We start from the raw sequence: 22,243 nt of genomic DNA on the forward strand, positions 1-22,243 counted from the left end.
TTAAAGACACTTTTGATTTCTTTGTTAAGAGTTGTTGACCACTGCATATTTATAAACCACATTCCAGAGCTGGAAGATGTCAATAGGAACCACTGACTAACTAATGCATGCATTGTCCATGCAGCTTTCATTTGGCTGCTTGTATATGCTCTGTGATACAGATTTTAATTATGTGATCACATACTGATATTTCCACTGCACTTTTGCCTTTCAGTGCCTAGGCCCTGCTCTGAAGATGAATCTCGGGTGTGGAGCGAAGTTGTCTCTAAGCTCTGAGAATCATTGGCGGACAAAGTTGGAAGATGTGTGATGATGAATGAAGCAGGGGACTGAAGGAAGAGAAAAGATGGTTTCATGGTTAAGACAGAAAGAAAAAACAGAGTCAGTCAGAGGTATAATTGGCCAATATTGCACTGTGGGCAGTCCCCTGTGTCCCCAGCTCCCCCTGCATCCTCTCTCCAGCTATGACTTGTCAAGTATCAAAAAACCCACCAGTTAGGTGGCAAAAAAATGAGGTGCCATGTCCCTCCAACAGCCACGAACTGTGTGAGCCACCAGCTCCTGCTCTGCTGCTGCTTGCTGCTGCTGCTCTGCCTCTCCAGCTGCCCAAGCCAGAGCCTCTGAAAGTAAAGTATAGGGGGACCAGGGAGGTGGAAAATGGAGGATGGGAGGGTGCCATCCTTAGAGACTTGAAGGAAAACTATTTTTATAAATGAACTTCTGGTAGCAAGCTCAATCTAAAAACATGCAATTTTCTGTTTTGATGGAGTTGCCTTTAGAACTTTTCCAGCATATTTGTGTATCATTTCATTTTTCAGCAGGGAATCACAAGGACTAAGGCATCATGATAAACAATTAAAAGCAAGCAAAACCTTCCTCTTCCTCTTATTGAATGTTTCTTCCCACATGATTTTGTTTGAACAAGCTGAACAGTGTGAGGGGAAGTTAGATAGATATTTATTTTAGAAAGAAACTTTCCTATAGATCCTGGCTACACTCTGATAAGTGACCATATCAGGCTGATTTCCCACCAGAATTAGTGCAGCACAGACCTATGCATCACTAGAAGGCAATGGTCTGGAACTGGAGTGCTGGTTTCCTGCACAGTGTTTATTTTATCACTTGAATGCATAAGAGGACTGTCTCCCAACTCTAAGTGACTGATGTCAATAATGTGCTTGAACCCTGTTAAGTCTTGAGGGACCAGCACAGGGAAAAGGGAGACTCAGCAGTACTCTGATTGCTATTATGCATACTCAAAAGGATGATTCCATGAATTCCAACTACAGGGACAATCAATATCGTGGGCATTTGTACATGACACAGGGGTTTAATTCTCCCTAAACTGAAGCAGTGTTTTTTTAAAAACACTGCTTCAATTTAGGGTGAAGTAAACCCCTGTGTTGTGTACACCCACGTTGGAGCCTGATCCTTACCTGCCTCTCCAGCAGCAGGGAAGGGAGAGCGAGCTGCTGGTGGGCAGAACGGTCCCTTAGCTGTGGTGGGGCTGGTGCATTCCCCACCCCCCCACCCCCAGGCAGCACCTGCCCGCAGGCACCTGGCTCGGGCAGTCCTAGGGGGCACTGCAGCCACAGAGGGAAGCACCAGGCCCCTGCAGCTCAGGCAAGCAGGCAGGCTCTGGGGGCAAGTGGGCGGGGGGGTAGAGATCAGGCTCCGTTTTGTTTTGTTTTTTACCTTCTGTGGAGCCTGCCTTCCCGGGCTGCTGCCGGGCTGCCTGCATGGTCTGCCTGCATAGCCCCTGAGCCACAGGGAGCCTGGTGCTTTCTTTTGCAGCTGTAGGGTAGGAAACTAAAACTAAAACTCCACAGAGGTGTTTTACTTTGCAGTGCCCCAAAGTCATTTGCTGCATCCCAAAGTCATTTAAGATGCATTACTCTGCCGAATGTGCTACAGTGGCTGGAATTAGCACGCAATATATCACTGAATGTGCAAACAGCATTGCCATTAAAGCAGTGCAAAAGGCATTTAACCCACTTCAAACCTGCTAAAAAGTGTCATCTACAAACAACTCATGAGTGCAAACAGTGAGGACAATAGAGTTGCAGTGAATTTGCATAGGTGTAGCCCCAGCTGGAATATACACGCTTAATCAGGGATCAAGCTTTAATGCTATCAAGTTTCTGCTATCAGAGAAATCAGAGAAATCCCCAGGTTGTTCTTAACCACAAGCAATTGCTTCGGTCATTTAGAACAGTGTTTCTTAACCCATGGGTCATGACCCAAAAGTGGGTCACAAGAACATATGAAAGGGTTGTAAACAAACTTTAAAAATGGATCCTCCTTTAAAGGAGAAAAATGTGAGAAACTGTGGGTTTCCCCTTGCAGGCTGGTGGAGTTCCAGCCTACAAGGGGCTGCCTGGGGTTGCTTGGGTGCACCCCTGCCCCACACACACACCCCCCCTCCTGCCCCACACATTGGGGGGGCTGGGGGAGGGGGCAATGGATTGGGAGTGAGGGGCACTGGGTAAGGACTGGCCATCAATGTTTACAAATGGGTCCTGATACAAAAAAAGTTGAGGACCACCATAGGCGGTGGAAGGAGGGGGACTAACAGGGCTGAATCCCCCCCAAATGTGGAGCAGCAGATATAGCCAAAGGGCAGCAGACACAGGCTGCGGGGGAGGGGCGGGCACACTCACATGCCCTGTGCACTCACAGCCAGGATTGCAGCTGGCCCAGCTGCAGGCAGGTAAGTTTCTTTTAATCAGGCGGGGGCGGAGTGTAGTTTGAGAGTGGGGTGAATCATTCACCCCTGTCCTGCTCCCTTCTGCACTGTGGGGATTGCCCCATGAACCGGCCCAGCCAGGGCCCTGTTCATGGTGAATCGGGCCCTGGCTAGGCCAGGTCGTGAGGCAATTGGAGCCTGGCGACTCCTCCAGAGACAGTGCGGTGCTGGGGAATGAAGGGGGGGCATGTGTGGGCCCCTGATCTTTGCATAGGGCACGAGTGGGCCACAGCTGGGCTCAGCCTCTGTTCCCTGCATTTGTGTTTTGTTGCTGCCCCTGCTTTGAATGCGGTGTGGTGCAGCGCCATGTGCCTCACTGCCTGGCCCACCCAGTGGCAGTATGTATACATGCCACTGCGTCACTTGCAAAGCAGCAGCGGCAGGGAGGCACAGACACAGGGAGCAGAGGCTGAGCTCAGCTGTGGCCTGCGCTTGCCTTGTGCAAAGATCAGGGGCCCACATGCCCCCCTCCCTTTGCTCCGCAGCACTGTGCCAGCCCTGGAGGAGCCGCCAGGCTGCACTGTGTTTGTCCTGGGGACAACTCGGGGTGGGCGCAGGGTCCTGGGGGCTCTGTCATCTTTGGCCTGGCGGTGCAGCCAAGGCTGGCCCCCGTCTGGGCCCCACCAGGCGGCACGGGGCAGCGGATTTGTGGGGGCTGCTGGCATCGGGCAACGACCCTGGGTACAAGGGAAGGGATGGCCTCGCAGGCACACCAGGTCCCGAACCCAGCGCAGGCCAGCAGCTCCTCCAGAGCCAGTGCAGCGCTGGTGAGCCAGTGGGTGGGGGGGAAGGCATGTGGGCCCCCAATCTTTGCACAGGTCATGGGTGGGTTGCAGCTGGGCTCAGCCTCTGCTCCTTGTGTCAGCACCTCACTGCCGCAGCCTCCACCCCCTGGCCCTTTCCCCTCCCCCCGCAGACTCTTCCCACCTGGGGAGGGGGCACGTGTGCACATGCACGTGCTCAGCTCCCCCAAATATTTTTTTTCCTCCCTCTGCCTATGAGAGCCACTGATTTAGAACAAGAACCTGTGGAGGTTTCTGGATAGATTCAGAGTCGCTCCCACTGGGAGCTTGTGCTTTTTTCTCCTACCTGTGAGGTAATTAAAGAGGATTCTTGTGGAATTCCTGGTGGGTTGCTCACCCCTGTAGTGGCATCCCTATACTGAGGACTCTTTTCTGCCAATCCAATGGTCCCCTCCTCTTCTTCCTCCTTGGGGGCAGTGACTATCATCCAGAGCAGTACCAGGAGTTCTCATGAAGATATCACAGAGGTACCATTCTAGGATGGGATGCCCTTTTAAGATCCCATTGCCATTGTTTGTTTGCTTGCAAGGCTGATGCAGCCTCTTGACTGACTGGTCTGGTTTCCCTTTGCTTCTTTTCAAGGACCCAGCATAGGTTTCAGACTCCTTGCCACCTAGGCATGAAGCGCGGACCAACTTGGAGCTGGTATCCTTTCAATACCATAAGCTAAGTTTCTCTGGCAAGTCTCCTGGAAACCACCAATCCCAGCAGATGACACCATTCCTATGTATAGAATCATTGATAGGCTATCTCTGTTTCATAGATACTTACTACAGGATTAGGATAGCATTGTGACACAGACAGGGCTTTAGATGACATGAATTCATTCTTCCATCAAATCCACCTTCCAAGCTTTGCCCAAAGTGCCTGCTGTGAGTTTCCAGGGGTCAATGGTCATAAGCTGAGTGCTTTTGAAAGCACCATCTGTTCCCTCAGTGGTAACTACCCCTTCCATTGTGAAGGCAGAAGCTCTCCTTTAATATGGACATCCCAGCCGGCCCTAACTTTACACCCTTTTCCCATCCTTGTCTTAGGGAGTCATGCTGGATCTTTCTGAGATGAGCTGCTCTTTTTAAGGACAGAAAGTTGTCACATTCAGCCATCTCCAAATGCTTCAGTCCGCTAGAGAGGAAACAAAAACCAAGACTAGTGCAAATATCAAGGCTAGTGCTGCTCACTGAAGCCCCAGCCATTTTCAGCATCAAGAAATGACATGCCCACCTCCCTTACTCTTTGGGCACTGACTGACTTGCAGCTCCCTGCTGTAGCTCATGCCACTTCGCTGGAAGTGCCAGGAGTTACTGTGTTCTTCCTGACCCAACAGATGTTGGCTGTTGATGATTGATGGTTCGTTGGAATTGGTGATTCTGACCCCAGTCATATGACCAACCCCTTCATCATCTGACTTGTTAGATTCATGCAAATGACCAATCATTCCATCTTTTTCCTCCATCACTCATAGAAATCAGACTGTTCTACATCTGATATAAGGAGAGGAGGTTTTGGCCGCCTCCGAGCTGTAAACCATAGGTCAAGACCTATTCAGGAGCAAAACATTTAAAAAGAAAAGATACTAATGGTCATTTTTATTTATCTTCCTTTTAAAATGATTCCCCATGTAGTGGGACTTGGTATTTGTTCATTATCTCCAGGAAACAGAAATAAAACAAAACCACCTGGAAGGTGCTGGACAAATCAAGTTAAACTGGAACCACTCACAGTTGCTCGCTGTGGATGTGGCTCTCTCTGGATGGCTGTCTCTCTGTGGTCACATGTCCATGTAGCCTTCCAGGCCTTCTCCTAATTTGGTCTGTTCCCCCAAAACTGGGACTTAGACCCCCATGCTCTCTGAGGCCTTGTGGCTGGTGTCACTTATTTTGTGTTATGGGACATACTTCCTTTGCTTCCCAGGCTATTTCCTAGATTATGTGTCCTTGTTGTGTTAGACAACACATCTGCCTTGAAGGCTGTGATCCCATGTCATGGTGTGCCCCCCCTTCATTCTCAGGCTGTGTCCATCTGTTGGTCTTGTGCTAGACAGTCCATTCACTTTCAGGGCTATGAGAGGCTGTGTGTGAATCTCCCAAGCTCTTTAGAAATCCATTAACCCCTGCTGCCCATCTTGACCCCTTATCATGCATATATCTATATGTATAAGCCAATTCCCCCCAAAACAGAACTTTAAATACTGTTTCTAAGCCAACAATCATAAGGGGGAAGAAAAGGAAAGGACTAAAAACAGAGACTTAAAATAAGAGAGAAAGGAGTAGATTACTTTTCCTTTTTAGGCCTATAAAAGCAGACACTTTCCTTTGCTTTTCCCTCCTTGTTCCAGGCATAACCATAAAAAAGTTCTCCTTTACCACATATCCCGCTCAGATGTCCACTGCTTCAAGGGGCAGTGGTTGCTGGACTCCAGAAGAAGCCATTCTGAGGAGACACCAGCTGGGGAAGAGATTGGAACCATAATTTGAACCCAGCATGCACCAGAGAAGTTATAAATGTTCATGCTATTTATGTCATTTTTTTCCCCCAGAGTGAGGAGCATGTACCTTTGGAACTACTTGCTCAAATGACTCCAAGTTCGTGATACTCACCCTATCCTAAGGAGATGTTGGTTTAAAGTGTGGATTAAGGAGACTTTAGAAATCCTGACCGTAAGAGCTGTCCCTCTGCTATACTAAAGGAATCCAGGATGTTGTCACCATGCACAAGTCCCTTCCCCCTGAAGCCTTTTCAGTCTTACTGGGCGCTTGTTTACTGTGAACTCTTCCAGATGACCAGAATTCAAGACAGCTTCCAAGTGGAAGAATCACTTAAGATGTGTCTTAAGTGCAGAGTAATTTGGATTCACACCAAGTTTTGCTTTGAACCCCATTAGTGTCCACATACCTAAAGCACATTAATGAACATGTAGATGTGCCTGAACGTCTGTCAGAATTAGTAATGCACATTAAATCTAGTACCTTTATTGTGAGGTACTAGAAAAAAAAAGTGCATTAGCTTATTTTAATGCAGATTAGCTGAAGAGTTCTTTTTTTGGGCAATTCTTTAATGCACATTAAAATAGGCTAATGTGCATTAAAGCCCATGTGTAGATGCACCTACATAATGGCTAGCCAACCCAGTTGGGGGTATAGCCTGCATCCCACCTGCCTTGCAGTGCAGCAGCTGAACCTGGGAGCAGATAGTCCTCCTGAGTCTTCCCACAGTTCTTCTGGGCCATATTTTCCTGCCCTTCCATTTATTCCCTTTCTGCATACCAGTTACCTACATGTTATTAAACCCCCAGTTCAGCATTTAAACCTTACATTCAACTTGCTACATTTCTGCATATGACAAAGTGAGGGGGAGATGGCGCGTGGTATCACCCTTTTAGGGTGCTCCTTACCTGCCGCTCCAAGCATTTTTGGATTAGTTAGTTGCAGCTCTGTAACTACAAAGCTGCTTTAGCACATGGCTCTGGAGATTAAACTGTTTCCAAGGGATCTCTCCCGTCTACAAAGAAAGCCACTTTGCTCAAAGGTTCCACAACATCTTTTTATTCATATATACAAACACATCTGTATAAGATACAAGACTCATCATTATTTACAATATTTACAGCAGAATACAAGCACCCAAGGCAGAAGCACATACAGTCAGATCTTGTTCCACCAGTTAGATCAGGGGTGGGCAATTATTTTGGGCAGAGGGCTACTTACTGAGTTTTGGCAAGCCCTCAAGGACCACATGACAGGCAGCCCAGGGCAGATAAATATTCATTTTTTAAATTTTTTAGGGGCCCTGTGGGCTGGATAGAAAGGCCTGGCAGGCCACATTTTGCCCATGCCCAAGTTAGATGCATGGACTCAGGCACCCAGGTGCAATCCTATTTCATCCTGCTCAAGTCTTTGAAAAAGCAGCAATGCAAGTGGTCAGTATATTCTCTTCTAGCTCGCCGTTTCTTGTGACACCATCTTACAGGGAAAAAGTGGCCCGTTTCAAAAGTAGGCATGCTAATATTTTCTCTGGGGCTCAAACAGGGTAAAATAGGATCAGACTTAGACATCCAACATCAGTCTATGTACCTAATAGGTGGAACAGAATCAAACTTCCAGAGTTCAGGCAGGGCAGTGTCTGAAGATGCCCACTGGCAAGCTGAGAACATGGGCAAAGATCACTTTGTCCATAATACTTGGAACAGGAGATCACTTTCTCTGAACTGAAAGTGAAAGTTATGTAGTTGCACTGTGTGCGCCAGTGCAATACTTGGTTACCTGGTTGGTCAGTGGAAAAACCACAATTTCATGGCAGCTAAAGGTTTAACTGAGTCATGCTAAAAATTATCATAATTTATGATTCAGCAGTTACCCTTGATGAATATGCATCTTGAAACATAAGCTTTTAACTGCCAAGTTGCAACAGAGATCCAAAGCAGAAGGAATTTCAGATTTGGTGGTTTTTGTTGTACTAATTATACCAAATCCCTGGATCTGAACTAGAAGGTATGGGTCTCTCCACTCTTAAACTATGGTAAAGTGTCAGTCAGTTGTTAGCATTGATCTCCTAAAAATGCCTTCTAAGAAATACTTAAACTGGTAAGTCTTTGCTTACATGTTAAGAGACATGCCCATGCCACTTACAATTTTAGTAGCCAACAGCTAGTCCACACAGACATCATCATGATAATGCCTAGAAGAGGCCCAAAGGCTGCAGGACCAAATGATCCTCTTTGAGCAGAGATCTCTCTTTAAAACCATTTCTCTTCTACCCCGTTGGAGATGGACAGCCCTTTAATAAAATGGGGGAGGTGGATAGAAGCTGTACTCTGGCTAAGAGTTGGTGCAACTTTGCCTTGTAAGCAGAAAGCTTGAGGGCAGAGGAAACCCAGCCCAAGCTAATATGCAACTGCCTCCCAACTCTCAGCATCACTCACTCCCAAAATGAATCAGGTCTCCACTATGTATGCTGGTTGTCTGAAGAGGCAGCCATAAGCCAGACGGAGGAAGCCCAGCTGGGATTCTCAGCTATGACTGCATTGCTGTTGCAGCCTGTGGTTGGGTCTTCACCGGAAGCTCGTGGTTGTTGCTAAGCAAGCAATTCCTGTTTGCAGAGTAACCGTCTCATCCTTGCTGCTTTGCGTGCAAGTCATAAACTCTGCTCTTTCAAACAGAGTAGAACATGAAACATGGGTTGCAAGAATGAGGCACAGTTCTAATTTGCCTTAATATCCTTCTTTCAGCATCCATCCAGGACATAGCATCTCACATCTCTGCAGGACAAAAGAAATGTACTGGTGAGGCCACTGAACTGAATCCTGATGGGCTAAGACCTACCTCAGAGCCAACACACTGGAAACCCTCCTCTTCTTTTATTGCAGCTGTGTGTGCTTAGTGACTGCACCTGAAGACTGGGAACCTGGGGTCTTGGGTCTGGTTCCTATCTCCACTTGCAGGAACTTGTTCCTTGTCAAGTCACAGCAGCATTTCAGGTAAAGTAGCTTCAGCCCCCCGAAGGTGGTAACTTTCATAAGGGGGCCTGAACAATAAGTGAATTCATTTGGATCTGCTCAGCATCAGAGAAATCAGATCCTTGTTGGGCACCTACAAACTGGTTTTGAAAGGGCAGACCTTAAGTTCTGGCGCTCAGTCTCCCTAGCTGTAAAATACTAAGACCAATCAACTTGAGAGGGCTGCAAGACTTAATTAATCACAGTCTGCAGAGCCTACCAATCTGCTTGGGTCAAGAGTGCTAGGGAAAGGCAACATTTTCTTGGTCACTCTGGCCATTGTCAACAGCAAAAGATACATTTGAAAGCTTGCTGCCTCTGGAGAGATAGAATGGTCTGTGATTAGCAGCCCTGCCAAAGGAGGGCAGGCATTTCCCCCCATAAGAAATCAGATAAACAAAACAAAAAAATTTCCCACCTAGAACATAACCCCTCACTCTTTGCTTCATTAGCATAACAGGCAAGCCGAGTAAGTGAGAACAAAAGACCTTTCCCACACACCCACAGAGTCGAGGGTTTGCCCAGTAGTGACCTAACCTCCCAAATCACCATCCTACCCTCTAGAAACTCACACTACTTCAATCTGTTGATTACAACTGATAGCTTATGCAAAGGGGAAAAAAATCCAGCCAAGGCTGGGTTGCCTCTAGGCTAGGGGGATTCCTGCTGGCCTTATGACACTAGGAAGGATGGACCTCTCCCCTTTCTCATTTTTTCTGCTTTCCTTTAAACTCAGAGAAGCACTACAAGTAAAACAGCCATGGTGCAGAGCACAGGAGGCAGTGCAGTAGGGTCACCCCAAACAATCTGGAATGGCAAGTCCTTGAGCCTCCTCCATCCAGTGTCCTGGGAGCACTTCAAGAGCAACTATGCCTCAAACCTCCCTGGGCAGGTCACCATCCTCACCCTGGTTCCAAAGAGGGGGAAATGGATGCACAGAGAAGGCACAAGAAAATCACCCAGCAGCCTTTGGCAACTTGCTGCTAGAGCAAGTAGAATCTAAAAGTAAACTCCTGTAACCACAGAAGTCACTGACAGACCTCCAGTGGAGCTAAGATTGTACCTCCTCCATCCAGGTTTCACTTTAGGGTTTCAAAAGGTGCTTTCAGAATTTAGGTGCCCTGCTCCCATTGAATAAATGAATCGGATAGTGGCTGTATAAGACTTGGGACCTTATCCCCTTGGAGTCCTTGAACAAGATCTCATGTTCTCAAACCACAGCTGCTTTGCACCAAGCCAAGCCAGAATGCCCCACAGCTTGGCACTACACTCCAGCCCAGGATCACGCCATGCTGGATGCAGCATTCCAGCCTGCCAGGTCCTGACAAACATTTGACAACATTCAGCCAGAACTACCACATAGCTGGGACTGATGTTTTGCTAGTGCAAGACACTGCAGTGTGGGAAACTGAGCGAGGTGATGATCAGATGCATTAATGGCTACAGATGGCCCCTCAGTCTGTTTTCACTGTGGTAATATCGACTTTGAAGGAGCAACCCTGATTGACAGCAGTGGAGGATCTCATCAGCTTGCATGGAGAGGAAGCAGAGATCAAAGCTGCATACATACCCTCCAGCACTTTGTCCAGATCTGCAATGAAGTCCTCCAGCTCTTGTGTGTCTCCAAGTTTAGCTAGCAGATGGAGATATACATGGTCAGATACTTAGCATGCTGCTCGCACCCCAATACAGGCTATGAAAGTGATTCCCTGCTGCTGTTTCTGCCCATATCTGCTGAGGTTGCCTGCTACTTATTACTGGCTTCATATCATCCATATGCACATCTTAGCACAATGATTTGGAATATCTAGGAAAAGGTTTATATAAAATAGCTTCATTTGCAACAAAAGGGGGAAAAAAAGTCTAGAGTCTAACACTGCTGAGATAAAACTAGGTCAAATTTGATCAGTACACTTTTCTGATAGGAAGTATATGTAGTGGACATTATTTCATCGCATGGCATTCTGGTTAGAGGAGCCCAAAAACTTAGACCATAGCTCTTGGACTTAACAATTGACATATAGATTGTGATCTTTGCCGATTATGTTGAGCCTACATGAGCCACTGCACAGCACTAACTTCACAAAGTCTTATACTTCACATGCCGAATTTAGTGTAGGATTCGTTATGGATTTTTTCCTAGGACAGTCTTTTTGGCTATGCCAAATCCCCAAGTAAGAATCAAGAGGTCTGAGTAACCTGAGGGTGCTTCCCCAGGAAGCTTTGGACATTGCTAGAAGTTTAGGCCATGGTCCCTTCAATCCAGCATGCAGTCTGTATTAGAAAATCTGCTAATGTTTGCAAATTCTGCTCTTGCTTCTACCAGGAACACTCACATACCAGGGCAAATATTCAAAAGCAGGGAGTTGTGGAGGAGGGGTTGTCTAAACAGTCAATCAGCCTTCCCCCCACTCCCTTGCATCTGCACTACTCAGCCACAAATCCCAGCCAAAAGGCATCTGAGTCTTAGGATGGCCCAATGGGACATAACTCATAGCCCAGGCTGAAAAAAAAAAAAAGTCAGTAGGAACTACGAGATCAAAGGCAAGGGCCCTATTCCCCTCTCACTTTTACTGCTGTAGGCCTAGAATGACTATTCAAGTCAGCAGATTTATATTGGCATATCAAGGAAAATTGAGGTTTACAATTCCCAGTATTGTTCTTGTTCCTGTACCAACATATGCCATGCAAGGCACTGCTTACAAGGTCACTCACTGCAGTGCTTATCCCTCAGTCAGCATCAGGACTGAGGGATTGTTTCAGTAACAAAGTTCTCAGCTAAGAATAGGTCCTGAATAATCTCTAAATAGGCCCAAAATCAAATTCCAGCCTGGATCACAAACATCATTCCTTAGTAACTTCATGCATATGTCCAGATCTGCTGGAAGGTTACTGCACTCTTCTTCCCATTTATATTGTAACATATCCCTTACATCCAGGTTTCCAACACAAATATTTGGATAAGGTAAAGTTACAGCTCATTATCCGAGCATACATTTTCAATGGATCCTGGTCCGTTGCTAAGGTATCTGTTTCTGGATAGGAGATATCTCCTCTCCGGGGTCTCTTTAAATGGGTTTTCTCCTGAAGTCCCCTCAGGAGCCCTTTCCAAAGGAAATCTGTCTTGGTCTTACCTTTGGAGTCAGAAGCATTGGCTTTGGTGTTGAGATCCTCCTCACTGGAGTTTAAACTGCTTCCAGGTGAGGTGCTGGCACCTGCCAACATAGTAAGATAAGTCAGTTTGCCAAGGCAGTCTAGGTCCCAGGGCCACAACTATACATAAATATGCTAGCAGGGGATGGGGGCCAAAACAATTAATGCAATAGGATTCTCATATTTGGCTGCTGGATTTTGTTGTTAGCCAGCAAACCTGCTACAATCTGGGTGTAACTATGGTACACAGCAGTCTGGAACTTCAGTGGGTTTCTTGGAACAAAGGACCAAAACAATTAAGAGGGAACAGGTGGGTTTAATCCCATATCCCAAGCATATTGTGCAGCAATGAAGCTATCAAACCAGCAGAGATATGATCCCTCTGGCATGGTGGATGGACCCTTGCCTATGAACTTAAGCAACCAGGCAGAGTACCTGAAGGCAAAAAACAGATGCTGCCTAATGCAGCCTTAGAGGAAAGAGACCAATGAGCCAGTGGCTGGGGTGCTGCTGCTCAAAGACTGAATGACATGAAAGATGAATAATTAAACAAACTAGATACACAGCCTCAGAGAGCTGGAGAATTGAAATGGTCTGAGGCCTACCATCCTTTTCAAGGGGTCTCTACCAAGCTGCTTATTCTCCTGCTGGAGAGGCTGAAGGCAGACCTGTCTCCTTATGCACTAGTGGCATTTCCCCAAACAAAAGGTGAAAAGCACTGAAAACCAGGCTTATTTAATTCTGAACCAAATAACCCCTGCCTAGACTCACTCTCTAGCTCATCAATGCCACTGTCATACATGCTGGACACCGTCCTTCTCTTCATGTCCTCCAAGTGCTGCTCATACTGACAGGCCTCACCGTTGTCAAAGTCTTCAATCACTTCATCAAACTCTCTCAGGAGGTCACTGAGGTCATCAGTCAGCACTGAAAAGGGAACAAAATCTGCTGAGTTCATTAACTGCAAGTAATTCATTCTGATCTCATTCATCTCACACAGATTCAGGTGGAGTTACATATGCTGAACACCACAGTGGCTCTTAGGAGTTGTAGAACAGCCAAGGGAGAAGGGAACTTAGAGGAAAATGGCTGACGGAAGGGCCTGTTGCTCGGAGGATACAGGGTTGTTGCCTCACATGGCAAAAGCTGCTAGTCAGAAAGCTCTTATGCCCAAAGTAGCCAGGTATTTGTGAAGGTGCTGGGGAAGAAAAGTGAAGAGGAGCCTGGCCCAAGTAGTCACCACCATAAAGACTGTGTGAAGGTGCTCAACTCCCCAGACTCTCAGTCAGGCCATGTGGGGGCTGTAAAGCCAGCTTGGCAATGGTGGGGAGAGCAGAGGAACACTCTGGCAGGACAGCCATGGATGCAGAGCCATGGAGCAACTTGCACACTCCAGCAGCCAACCACAGCTTGGCTCTCCCCACCAAGGAGACCTTTGGTCCCAGCCACCTTAGGCTTGTTTGGCCAGTGCATCATTTCAAGTAGGAAATGAGACTGCTTGGTCTCCGCTAGCTCTCCCGAGTATATCCCAGTGAAACCAGGATCCTTGCCACACAGCTGTTGAAACTGCATCACCAGTAGCCATAGATGCTGTGGTATAGCATGGAAATGACCCAACTTATATCTGACCCGATTCTGGTCTCACTTACCCCCATTACATCAGTAACTTCAAAGTAATTACTCCAAATTTATCCCATCACAAAAGAAGAACCAACTTGGGTCATTTCTTAAATTTTCCCCAAGTTGCTTTTGATGTGGAGGACAACTGGTAGCCTCATCTCCCCTGCTTTTGCCTGTGGCCCTTTGTAGGGGTTCTGGTTGTTTCTGGTTTTGTGCCGTGGAAGGCATGAGGGCTTGAAGTGGTTGTTTTGGGGAATATTTGGATAAGCAGTTGCCTGGGAATGGAGGACCAGACTCAGTGGCCCCTTTTAGTCCTGTGTTCCCAACTAAGGCACAAAAATCTGTAGAGGAAGCTTTGTCAGCATTTCAGAGGAGTCCTGTACTTAATCACTGGGAACTAAGTGAATTTCTAGGACTGAGCCATCCAGTAATGTGCAGATTATGCAATATAAATATAACTGGCAGAGTCTCCTCTATAATTTGACTCCCTTGTTTGGGGTCTAGGAGCTGAGGTTGTCATTCTTTCTTCATGAAGAGGCTTGCCAAAGCAAATGTCTGGAACTTCACAGCAAGTGCCTGAAGAGCCATGCAGTCATCCGCTTCCCGAGGCAGAGCAGTGGACCCACCCCAGGTTATGTCTGAGCAGGAGCTTAATCACAGCCTGGTGCCTATTGCTACTGGAACAGCACAGAAAACCTCTTCCCTCTCAAAAGTTCTAGGATTTCCACTATGCAGCCCTCTCACCCAAGCTGGGTGGGCCATCCTTTTGGCTGAAGAGGGCTGGGGGCAGCACAAGGGATGGCTGGTGCAAGGCACTCTCCATCCTCCGAGGGCTGAACTTTTGACTGTTCCACCATCAGAAGCAGCCAGACGATCGGCAGCAAGGAAGAGTGACTTCATGAACATCCCACCAGCAGGGGCAAGCATCAGCATCATTGCTGTTTACAACCACTGACAAAGACCCAATGAGCCAAGTTCTTCCCTAGTGTAAATCTGTTGTCTTCAGGAAGGCATTAGGACCACTGCTGATATTTTATCATGTAGCTTGTCTCCATAAACTTGTATAATAGTTTATGAAAGAAGGAACATCACAGAACTACAGGAAGGAGAGGGAGGTGGAGGCGCCACAGAAATGCTACAGGCGCCACCACCCCTCAGAGCTCATAGCAAGCACCACTCTACAAAGAGCCTGCGTGTGCTCTTGCTTATCCTGGTGTTGCTATTGATTTATGCCACTGGTACACATTTAAGTAGAATGTGAATAGGACCAGGCATGCTTAGTGGATACTTTTAGCCAGGACAGGTAGATACGGATAGGGCTATACCACTGCCCTCCTCAAACTCCAGAAAGGCAGAGTCGTTCAGCCGTCTGATGGCTTCAAAGCCTTACTCTGGACTCATGCTGAAGCTCATACAGCTGTAAGAAGTACCTGGCATTCAGGCTGGGTAGTCAGATGTGGCCAGAAGTGATGCAAACCACATCATTCCCTTGCGTATTGATGGTGATAGAAATCCACACCTTGACACTAGCCCCAACGTGCAGTTTGACTTAAGTAACCCTTTGACATTCCCCTGGTATCCAAATGGCTCACAGAATTAATAGGCCAGGTCCTCTAGTGGCACAAGTCAGAGTGGCTGGTAGCCCAATGACATTATCCTCACAGCACACACATGGAAAAGCAGCAGCAATACACCCACTTTATGTAGATGAAACCACTCTACTAAGGAAGATGTGGCAAAGCCTAGAGAAGAACCAAGACCCAAGTCTCAGTTCAGCACCGTTGCCACAAAGCCCTCCTACCTCCTCATTTCTCTGCCAATGAACCTAATCATTCCTAGAAAGAAAGTGTGTAATCATGGCTGTTAGTGGATTCCCATCAGCTATATGCAAGGCCCTTTGCCTAGAGAGGGAAAATAAAGTTCCCTACTTGAAAACACAGTCTAAATAGACGCACTGTCCCCGACACAATAAAAAGAGGTTTATGGGCCCAAAGTTTGCGATAAAGCCACTTTAAGCAAGGAAGAAGCCTGCTGTGACTAAGTTCTATGCAGAATGTACCATCACGGCTTAGCTGAGACCCCCTGCAACTCTCACAAAGAATAGGACAAGTTCAAGCAGAAGGCCACCCTGCTCCTTTATCTTTCCATCTCCTTGAGTTGCTGGTTTCAATCACATCCTTCACATGGCATAAACAATAGGCTCTTTTATAAACTCATTTCCTTTGGGGGGGGGGGTGTCATTTGTTTTGTTTGTTTGTTTTTTAAAGTCTACTGTCCAGAAAAGACAAAGTAATTCTTCCAAACTACAGGAGAAGGTCTGTGCTGAACTGAAGTGACTCCTTTGAAGCAATTGGAATTCACTAGCCAAGTTCTGATCTCAGTTATGCTGGTATAAAGCATAAAATTTCCACTGGGTTCATTCTTGGATTTACAGGAATGTAGTTTAGAGAAGAATGTATCCCCCCCATTTGTAAATTTATGAGTACTTTGTGTAACATTGTCAGAGGAGAGATGAATTTCTTGGTCACTCACAAATAATAGGCTACAGAAAGGGAAATTCTCAGCCTTATCCCACTGAACGCACATGCAAAATTCCCCCAAAACCACAAGAGATGACAGAAGATCGGGGGGGGGGGGGGGGGCAGTTCTCCATGTGTGCCTGCAGATAGTCACCCTAATTATTTTGTCACACATGCACAGGGCTATCCTGCAGCCATTTCAAGAATGAAACGAACAACGCACTCATTATCTGCAAATGGCAGGAAGCAAGCATGCAACCGTTTTTCAAGAGCAGGAACTGTTCTATGGGTATACAGCTTGTCAGATGGAGGTAGCACTGTGCTTCAGTACTCATTCTGAGCAACAGACCTTGGTTGTCTGCCAGGTCCTGATAAGACAGCTGGTTTTGAGGCTCTGACCACAATTTAAGGGATAACACAGCCTTAGAACATTTCTTTTGGTGTCCCCAAGACAGCCCAGATGTTCATTTTTCCTCATCATTATATATCAAGGGCTACTCTGCGATTCCAGGTGGAAAGTGGCCAGGATAGTAAGTGGCATGGTACAGCAGTGACCCCAGAATGTTGCTTTCCCCCCAGTCCTGGGAAAAAAAAAATGCTCAACACTGGAAACAGACAATTCATCTGCCCCCATGAGAAGAACTAGGTTCTCAACCTTTTCGGACTTGAGGCAATACTCCATAACCTTTTTTAATTGGGTGGCATCTACTTTCAAAACTGAATTTATATTGCACTGCTTATATCCTTGTAGAGGGGATGGGGGAAGTCAGCCAGACAGGGACAAGCCCAAGTATGAGTCTACCAGCATATCTCCTCACATCTAGCAGCACCCTTCAAAGGACTTCCAGGCACCCCAGGTTGCAGCAGAACTCTGCCTGAGAATCACTGAGCTAGAGGCTATACAGGAGTGCTGAAGTCCTCTCAACACCTGGAGGTCTGGGAATTGGGCTGCCCCGGCACCAACTCCCATCATAGATGAAAAGTGAAAAAAAGAAGGGGTGTTATTCTGCACATGGCTGGCTTTGATACTGCACACTAAGTCATGTGTGTTCACAGGAGATAGACATCTACTAGCTAATATTCACCTTTAACATTAATGAAAAAAAAACTAAGATGCAAGTAAACACAAACCACACCCACGCTTGGAGCCTTCACACATCCAGAATTCCCAGAAAGATACCCAGGCACAAAATTTACTTTAAATAGCAGATATGAAGAGAGGAAATTGTCATTTGGGGGACCTTCAGGACACGCTACACAGTATATTTATCTGGGATTGAAAGACTTGGATGATTTTCATGAGAGATCCTAAAGATAAGAACTGTTGGTGGATTAATTATGCAAATTATTATTTGAAAGAAGTGTTCATGAAGAGCTGTATTTTTTAATATATCAAGGATCACTTAAAGGAGATAAGAAACACTTATCTCAGGGAACTGTATAGGTTAGTAGTAAATATACACATAACACATGTGTGAGTGCATCTTACTTTCTGGAAAACCCTCCTTCAGATTTAACATCATTTAGGGGTTGCACATTGTTTTCATTGAAAAATATAGCCAATATTTTGACACAGGAGGGGGGGAGGTTTTTTAATTTAATTTTTTTAACCAGACAGTTGTTTCTCTCCCTCACCTCACAAACACACACCAAGCACAGAGGCTGCCACAGACAAATCCAAGTGTTACTACAGCCTGAGGACCAACACCAGCTAATTGTCAAGTAACCCTTTTAAGAAGCCAGAGTTCCTAACAACACATCAAAAAAAAAAACCCAAACAAAACAAAACACACAATATAAAATACAATACAAAACAGCCAGGAGATGTTTGTCTTTAAACGAAGTACCCAGAGATCAAGCAGCGCTTGCACGTGCTTGAAAGGTCAGCTACAGGAATGAAGAGAAACGTTTCCACTCCAGTGATGACTGCAGTCACTGGCAGCGCAGCGAATGCAGTGACCAGAACAGGAGGCGGAGACAGCACTAACCTGAGTTATCCGTGTCCATGATCAGCCAGCTCGGGTGAGAACAGCACCTCTGCTCCCACACGCAGGTACCAGCGAAGCGCCGAGGAGAGCGGCAGCGCGGCAAGTTTTGTGCCTGCTGCCACGCCTCTTCTTTACTCTTAGCCAATCAGCGGGACGCTGGGGGTGCCCAGTAAGATACAAGGTTACGTCACCCAACAGGGTTTGTGAATGGGACAGTCCGGGTGTGTCGCGGGGGGGGGCTTCCACGGTCCCGCGGCCGCATCCGCGCGGCGCGGGGCCGGGTGCGGAGCTGCCTCTTCGTCCCGTGCCTGTCGGAGAGGATCGAGCCCTGATGCGGGGCGTATGCCGGTACTAGAGGAGAGCAGGAAAAGGGGCTTCCGGGGTGGAGGTGTATTACTTCAAACTCGTATGGGAAGGGGGAAGAAAGCCAGGCAGGGTTATTGGCAAGGTTTAGGAGACCCCCCCCCCCCACACACACACACGCGCGCGCGCGCACACGCACAAAGGCACGCAGTGTGTATGCCCAGGACAGAACTAAATCAAGGGGTGTGTAGAGACTGAAGATAAACTTGTTAGTGGCGTGTGGTGTCTGAAAACAGCAGCCTTGTAACTCCTGAGGAACCAATAACCTGGGAAACCAATAGTTTTCCAGCGCAGGGGGGATTGTGTAGCATTTAGATGAGGTGTTGGTGGGCGGCAAAGGAAGCATGAGTGATGACTGGCGGGGGAGGGGGTGCATTTGTGTGTGTGTGATGGGAGCAAGCTCCACGGTCACCAGTCACGCTGGGCTCAGCCCCTCCTTCCACCCCAGCAACCCACCAAACAGTCAGAAACAAACCGAGAAAGCAAAGTAGTCACCCAAGGACCCAGCAGTCACTCCCTCCACTTCCCTCTGACTCTCCCTCAAATTACAGTTCTTACCAGTAAATGTTGTTTAGAAACATCAGTTCTCTATGCCTCCCTCCCTAGCCTGTCTTTGCCAGTAATTAAGACACAAATCAGAGCTTTTAGTATAATTTTTTAATCCAATTAGATGAGCTGTAGTCACTGCTGGTACAATGCAATGTATTAATCCTAGTTAAATAGACCTAAAAATTCAGGACAAAGGGGGGAAGGCTTTTCAAGGGTTGAGGGTAGAGTTTATTAGTTCCATGAGCTGAACAGCTGCAGAGAGGACAGTTTAGGTGTCCCAAAGCAGCAAGGTCCATGTTTTCCCACGTCCCTGGTTTACACACACCTCTCAAATCATCAGGGATGTTTAGACAGCCTATCCTTGCACAGTTAAAAGCTCAAAAGAATGTCCCTTTTCTTCAGTTTAGGGCAGATATAATTCTGTTTATTTCAATGGAGTTATTCCAACAGTGTCAGAAGTTCTAGCATTTTGCTTTCACCTCTCCTGTCAGGTATATTTCTCAGCTGCTGGAATCAAGAGATCGCATGAGAGCCTCATTTAAAAAAGAACAAGTATACTCTAGGACTCATGTTTGCAAAAAAAAGTTTGAAAATCTAAAATAAGCAGAACACACCCTGAAGCTCAGAGCCGGGAGGCACATTGAAAGAAGCTGAGTTACTGTTATTTTTAAATCTTGTGATTTGTCAGCTGATTTCATGATTTCTGTGACATATGGGCAGGGGGAGGACTAACTTTTGAAAGGTTGGACAGCTCCAGACTGCATTAGTATAAATTTAGTATAACTTAGGGCAGAATTAAGAGATACCAAGAGCTGCAACATGCAAGGTCCAGATACCAGTGATAAATAATATGGCTCTTTCACATGCATTTGGTGTATCTGTTTTGCTAGTCTCTCTTTTCTTGTAGCATAAGCAAAGCACACGCAGTGCAAGTAAGTGCCTAGGGCTGTTGGCTTTTCCAGTTTCAAGCCCTGAACAGAGGAATATATACTACGATGTGATTTATTTTGGTTTTGTAAATGGATGCAAATTACATCAGGATCAGAAGCAGACAGATATGCAGCTACCAAGAGAACTCGCCTGGTAGGTGGCTAGTTTAGTGCCTCACTACTAGGCATGGCGGGGAATCAGGTAGTAGTAGCCTGTTTACCTAAGCAAAATTGCTATCACACAGGGCATGTAGATAGTATAAACTAGTATGACTTACACTGGTAGAGTTTTATCCTTGATTCTTTGGGGGTGATTCTCCACCAGATTGGGTGAAATTACCCTGGTTTAGAGGTATTTATCTGATGAAGTGCATTTGAGTTCATCAAAGCTTGTGCTTTCTATATGTATCTTATTTAGTTAGTCTATCAAGGTGCATATCTACCCTGACTTTTTAGAGCAGGCTTGTCCAACATATGGCCTGCAGGCCGCCATGCGGCCCACCAAGCCATTTTATCTGGCCCACGGCAGCGCGGAGTCAGCGCCAAAGGCGAGGCGGGCAGGAAGCGCGGAGGGAGCGCGACGAGGTGGGCAGGGAGGGCTGCGGAGCGCAGAGCTGCAGCGGCGAGGTGGGCAGGGAGCGTGGAGGGAGCTCAGCGAGGTGGGCAGGGAGCGCTGCGGAGCGCGAAGCTGTGGCAAGGTGGGCAGGGCCGGCCCACGGGCCCCAGCTGGCAGCAAGGGGAGGAGACCTGCTTACCCCCACAGGGCCTGGGGGAATGGCCACGCGTGGGAGGCCAAGCAGTGGCCGCTGGCAGCGCCGGCCTATGCCTGCCTCCTCACCCCCCTCCCACCCCCCGCTTCAAGCCAGCCCCGCTGCCCTGCCCTGCCCTGCCCTGCCCTGCCCTGCCCCACAGCAAGGCGGTGCCTGCTCCCCCGGCCAGTCTCCCCCCCAGTGCTGTGTCTCTCCGGGCCCGGCCACCCGCGCACGAGGCCCCGAGGGGGCTGCTTCTCACGTGCTGCTGGGGACGGGAGGAGGCCGACTGGGTCTGCACCAACCAGCAGAAGCGGCGGCGGAGCCATGTGCCGCTCGGGACGGGACAAGCCTGCACCGGTCAGCCCTGAGCGGCACACGGCTCCGCCACCGCTTCTGCTGGCTGGTGCAGACCTGGCCGGCCTCCTCCCATCCCCAGCAGCACATGGGAAGCCGGCTTCAGCTGCATGCTGCTTTTCCTGGCCGGTGCTGACCCGGTTCTGCCCAGGTGGGTCCTGCAGCACCACGTCAACTCGGGCATGCAGGCTGTGTCAACCAGCACCATGTCAACCCCTGCAACTTCATTGGTGTCAAAGGTCACATGACATAACTTCCTGATATGATACCACTTCCTGTGACGTCTTTGAATATGGCTCGCCAGCCCACTGGGTGATAAAAAGTTTGTGATCCGGCCCCACATTCAAAAAGGTTGGACACCCCTGTCTTAGAGGTTTGTGTCATTTGTCTGCTACGTCACATCTGCTCTGTGTTCTTGGGAAACCCTGACACAGTATGCAGCCTGTCTGACTCACAAAGGACTCACCTCCCCACTCCCCACCCCAACTCGCCTGAACAAGAACTGATTAGAGAAAGGACGTACAAAAAACAATGAAGATGCAGTGGTAGACGCATCTAAAGCCCTTCAGACAAGGGTGATAGGAGTGAAGCAACTCCCCTGGTCTTGTTGACATGGGACAGCACCTTTATTAATATTCAGGATGGAGAACAGAGATTCCAGGGCACTTAATTCTGGGACCAGAGAAGCAGGGAAGCACTGCATGATGGGGGATCCCTGCTTCAAATGCTTATCAACCCACGTCTACACACACCTAGCTCAGCATTTATCAGACCAATTCTAGTAATGACTCCTTTATTGGTACTCAAAACACTAAATCTGCCTGTCTGTATTGTGAGCTCCCTCAGAGTAATGCCACGCATAGCCAAGAGTGCTCAGTTCCTATTATCCAACATATGAGCCATTGTTTAGCCATAAACAAACCTAGCATTCTCCCTTAAGCTATTGTTAATTCTCTACAAAAACCCCTACCTAAGC

General features: G+C 47.5%; 1 protein-coding gene across 3 annotated transcripts; it reads right to left on the reverse strand.

Annotated features, from left to right (window-relative positions):
- Nucleotides 1–7,075: 7,075 nt before the first annotated feature.
- Nucleotides 7,076–18,428, reverse strand: LOC106737436 (regulator of cell cycle RGCC). Of its 3 annotated transcripts, none has more exons than XM_019481880.2 (5): nucleotides 18,321–18,428; nucleotides 13,055–13,120; nucleotides 12,175–12,255; nucleotides 10,611–10,673; nucleotides 7,076–8,803 (listed from the first exon to the last, which is right to left on the reverse strand). In XM_019481880.2, the coding sequence occupies exons 1-5, from the start codon at nucleotides 18,337–18,339 to the stop codon at nucleotides 8,796–8,798; spliced, it is 237 nt and encodes a 78-aa protein (XP_019337425.1). In that variant the 5' UTR covers nucleotides 18,340–18,428; the 3' UTR covers nucleotides 7,076–8,795. The 3 variants fall into 3 exon arrangements, with proteins under 3 accessions (XP_019337425.1, XP_014465385.1, XP_059588598.1); XM_014609899.3 differs by having other exon boundaries at nucleotides 12,965–13,120; nucleotides 18,321–18,427; XM_059732615.1 differs by having other exon boundaries at nucleotides 12,965–13,138; nucleotides 18,321–18,405.
- Nucleotides 18,429–22,243: the final 3,815 nt, after the last annotated feature.

The sequence above is a fragment of the Alligator mississippiensis genome, chromosome 8 (genome assembly GCF_030867095.1).
Source record: "Alligator mississippiensis isolate rAllMis1 chromosome 8, rAllMis1, whole genome shotgun sequence".
NCBI classification, from domain to species: domain Eukaryota; kingdom Metazoa; phylum Chordata; order Crocodylia; family Alligatoridae; genus Alligator; species Alligator mississippiensis.

Bases quoted from the DNA above. Each gene is read 5' to 3' on its own strand.
- LOC106737436 (XM_059732615.1), bottom strand. The intron at 12,256-12,964 runs GTGAGTCTAGGC...CTATGTTGGCAG, and splicing joins TGGCATTGATGAGCTAGAGA to GTGCCAGCACCTCACCTGGA. The intron at 10,674-12,174 runs GTAAGACCAAGA...TCCATCTGCTAG, and splicing joins CAATGCTTCTGACTCCAAAG to CTAAACTTGGAGACACACAA.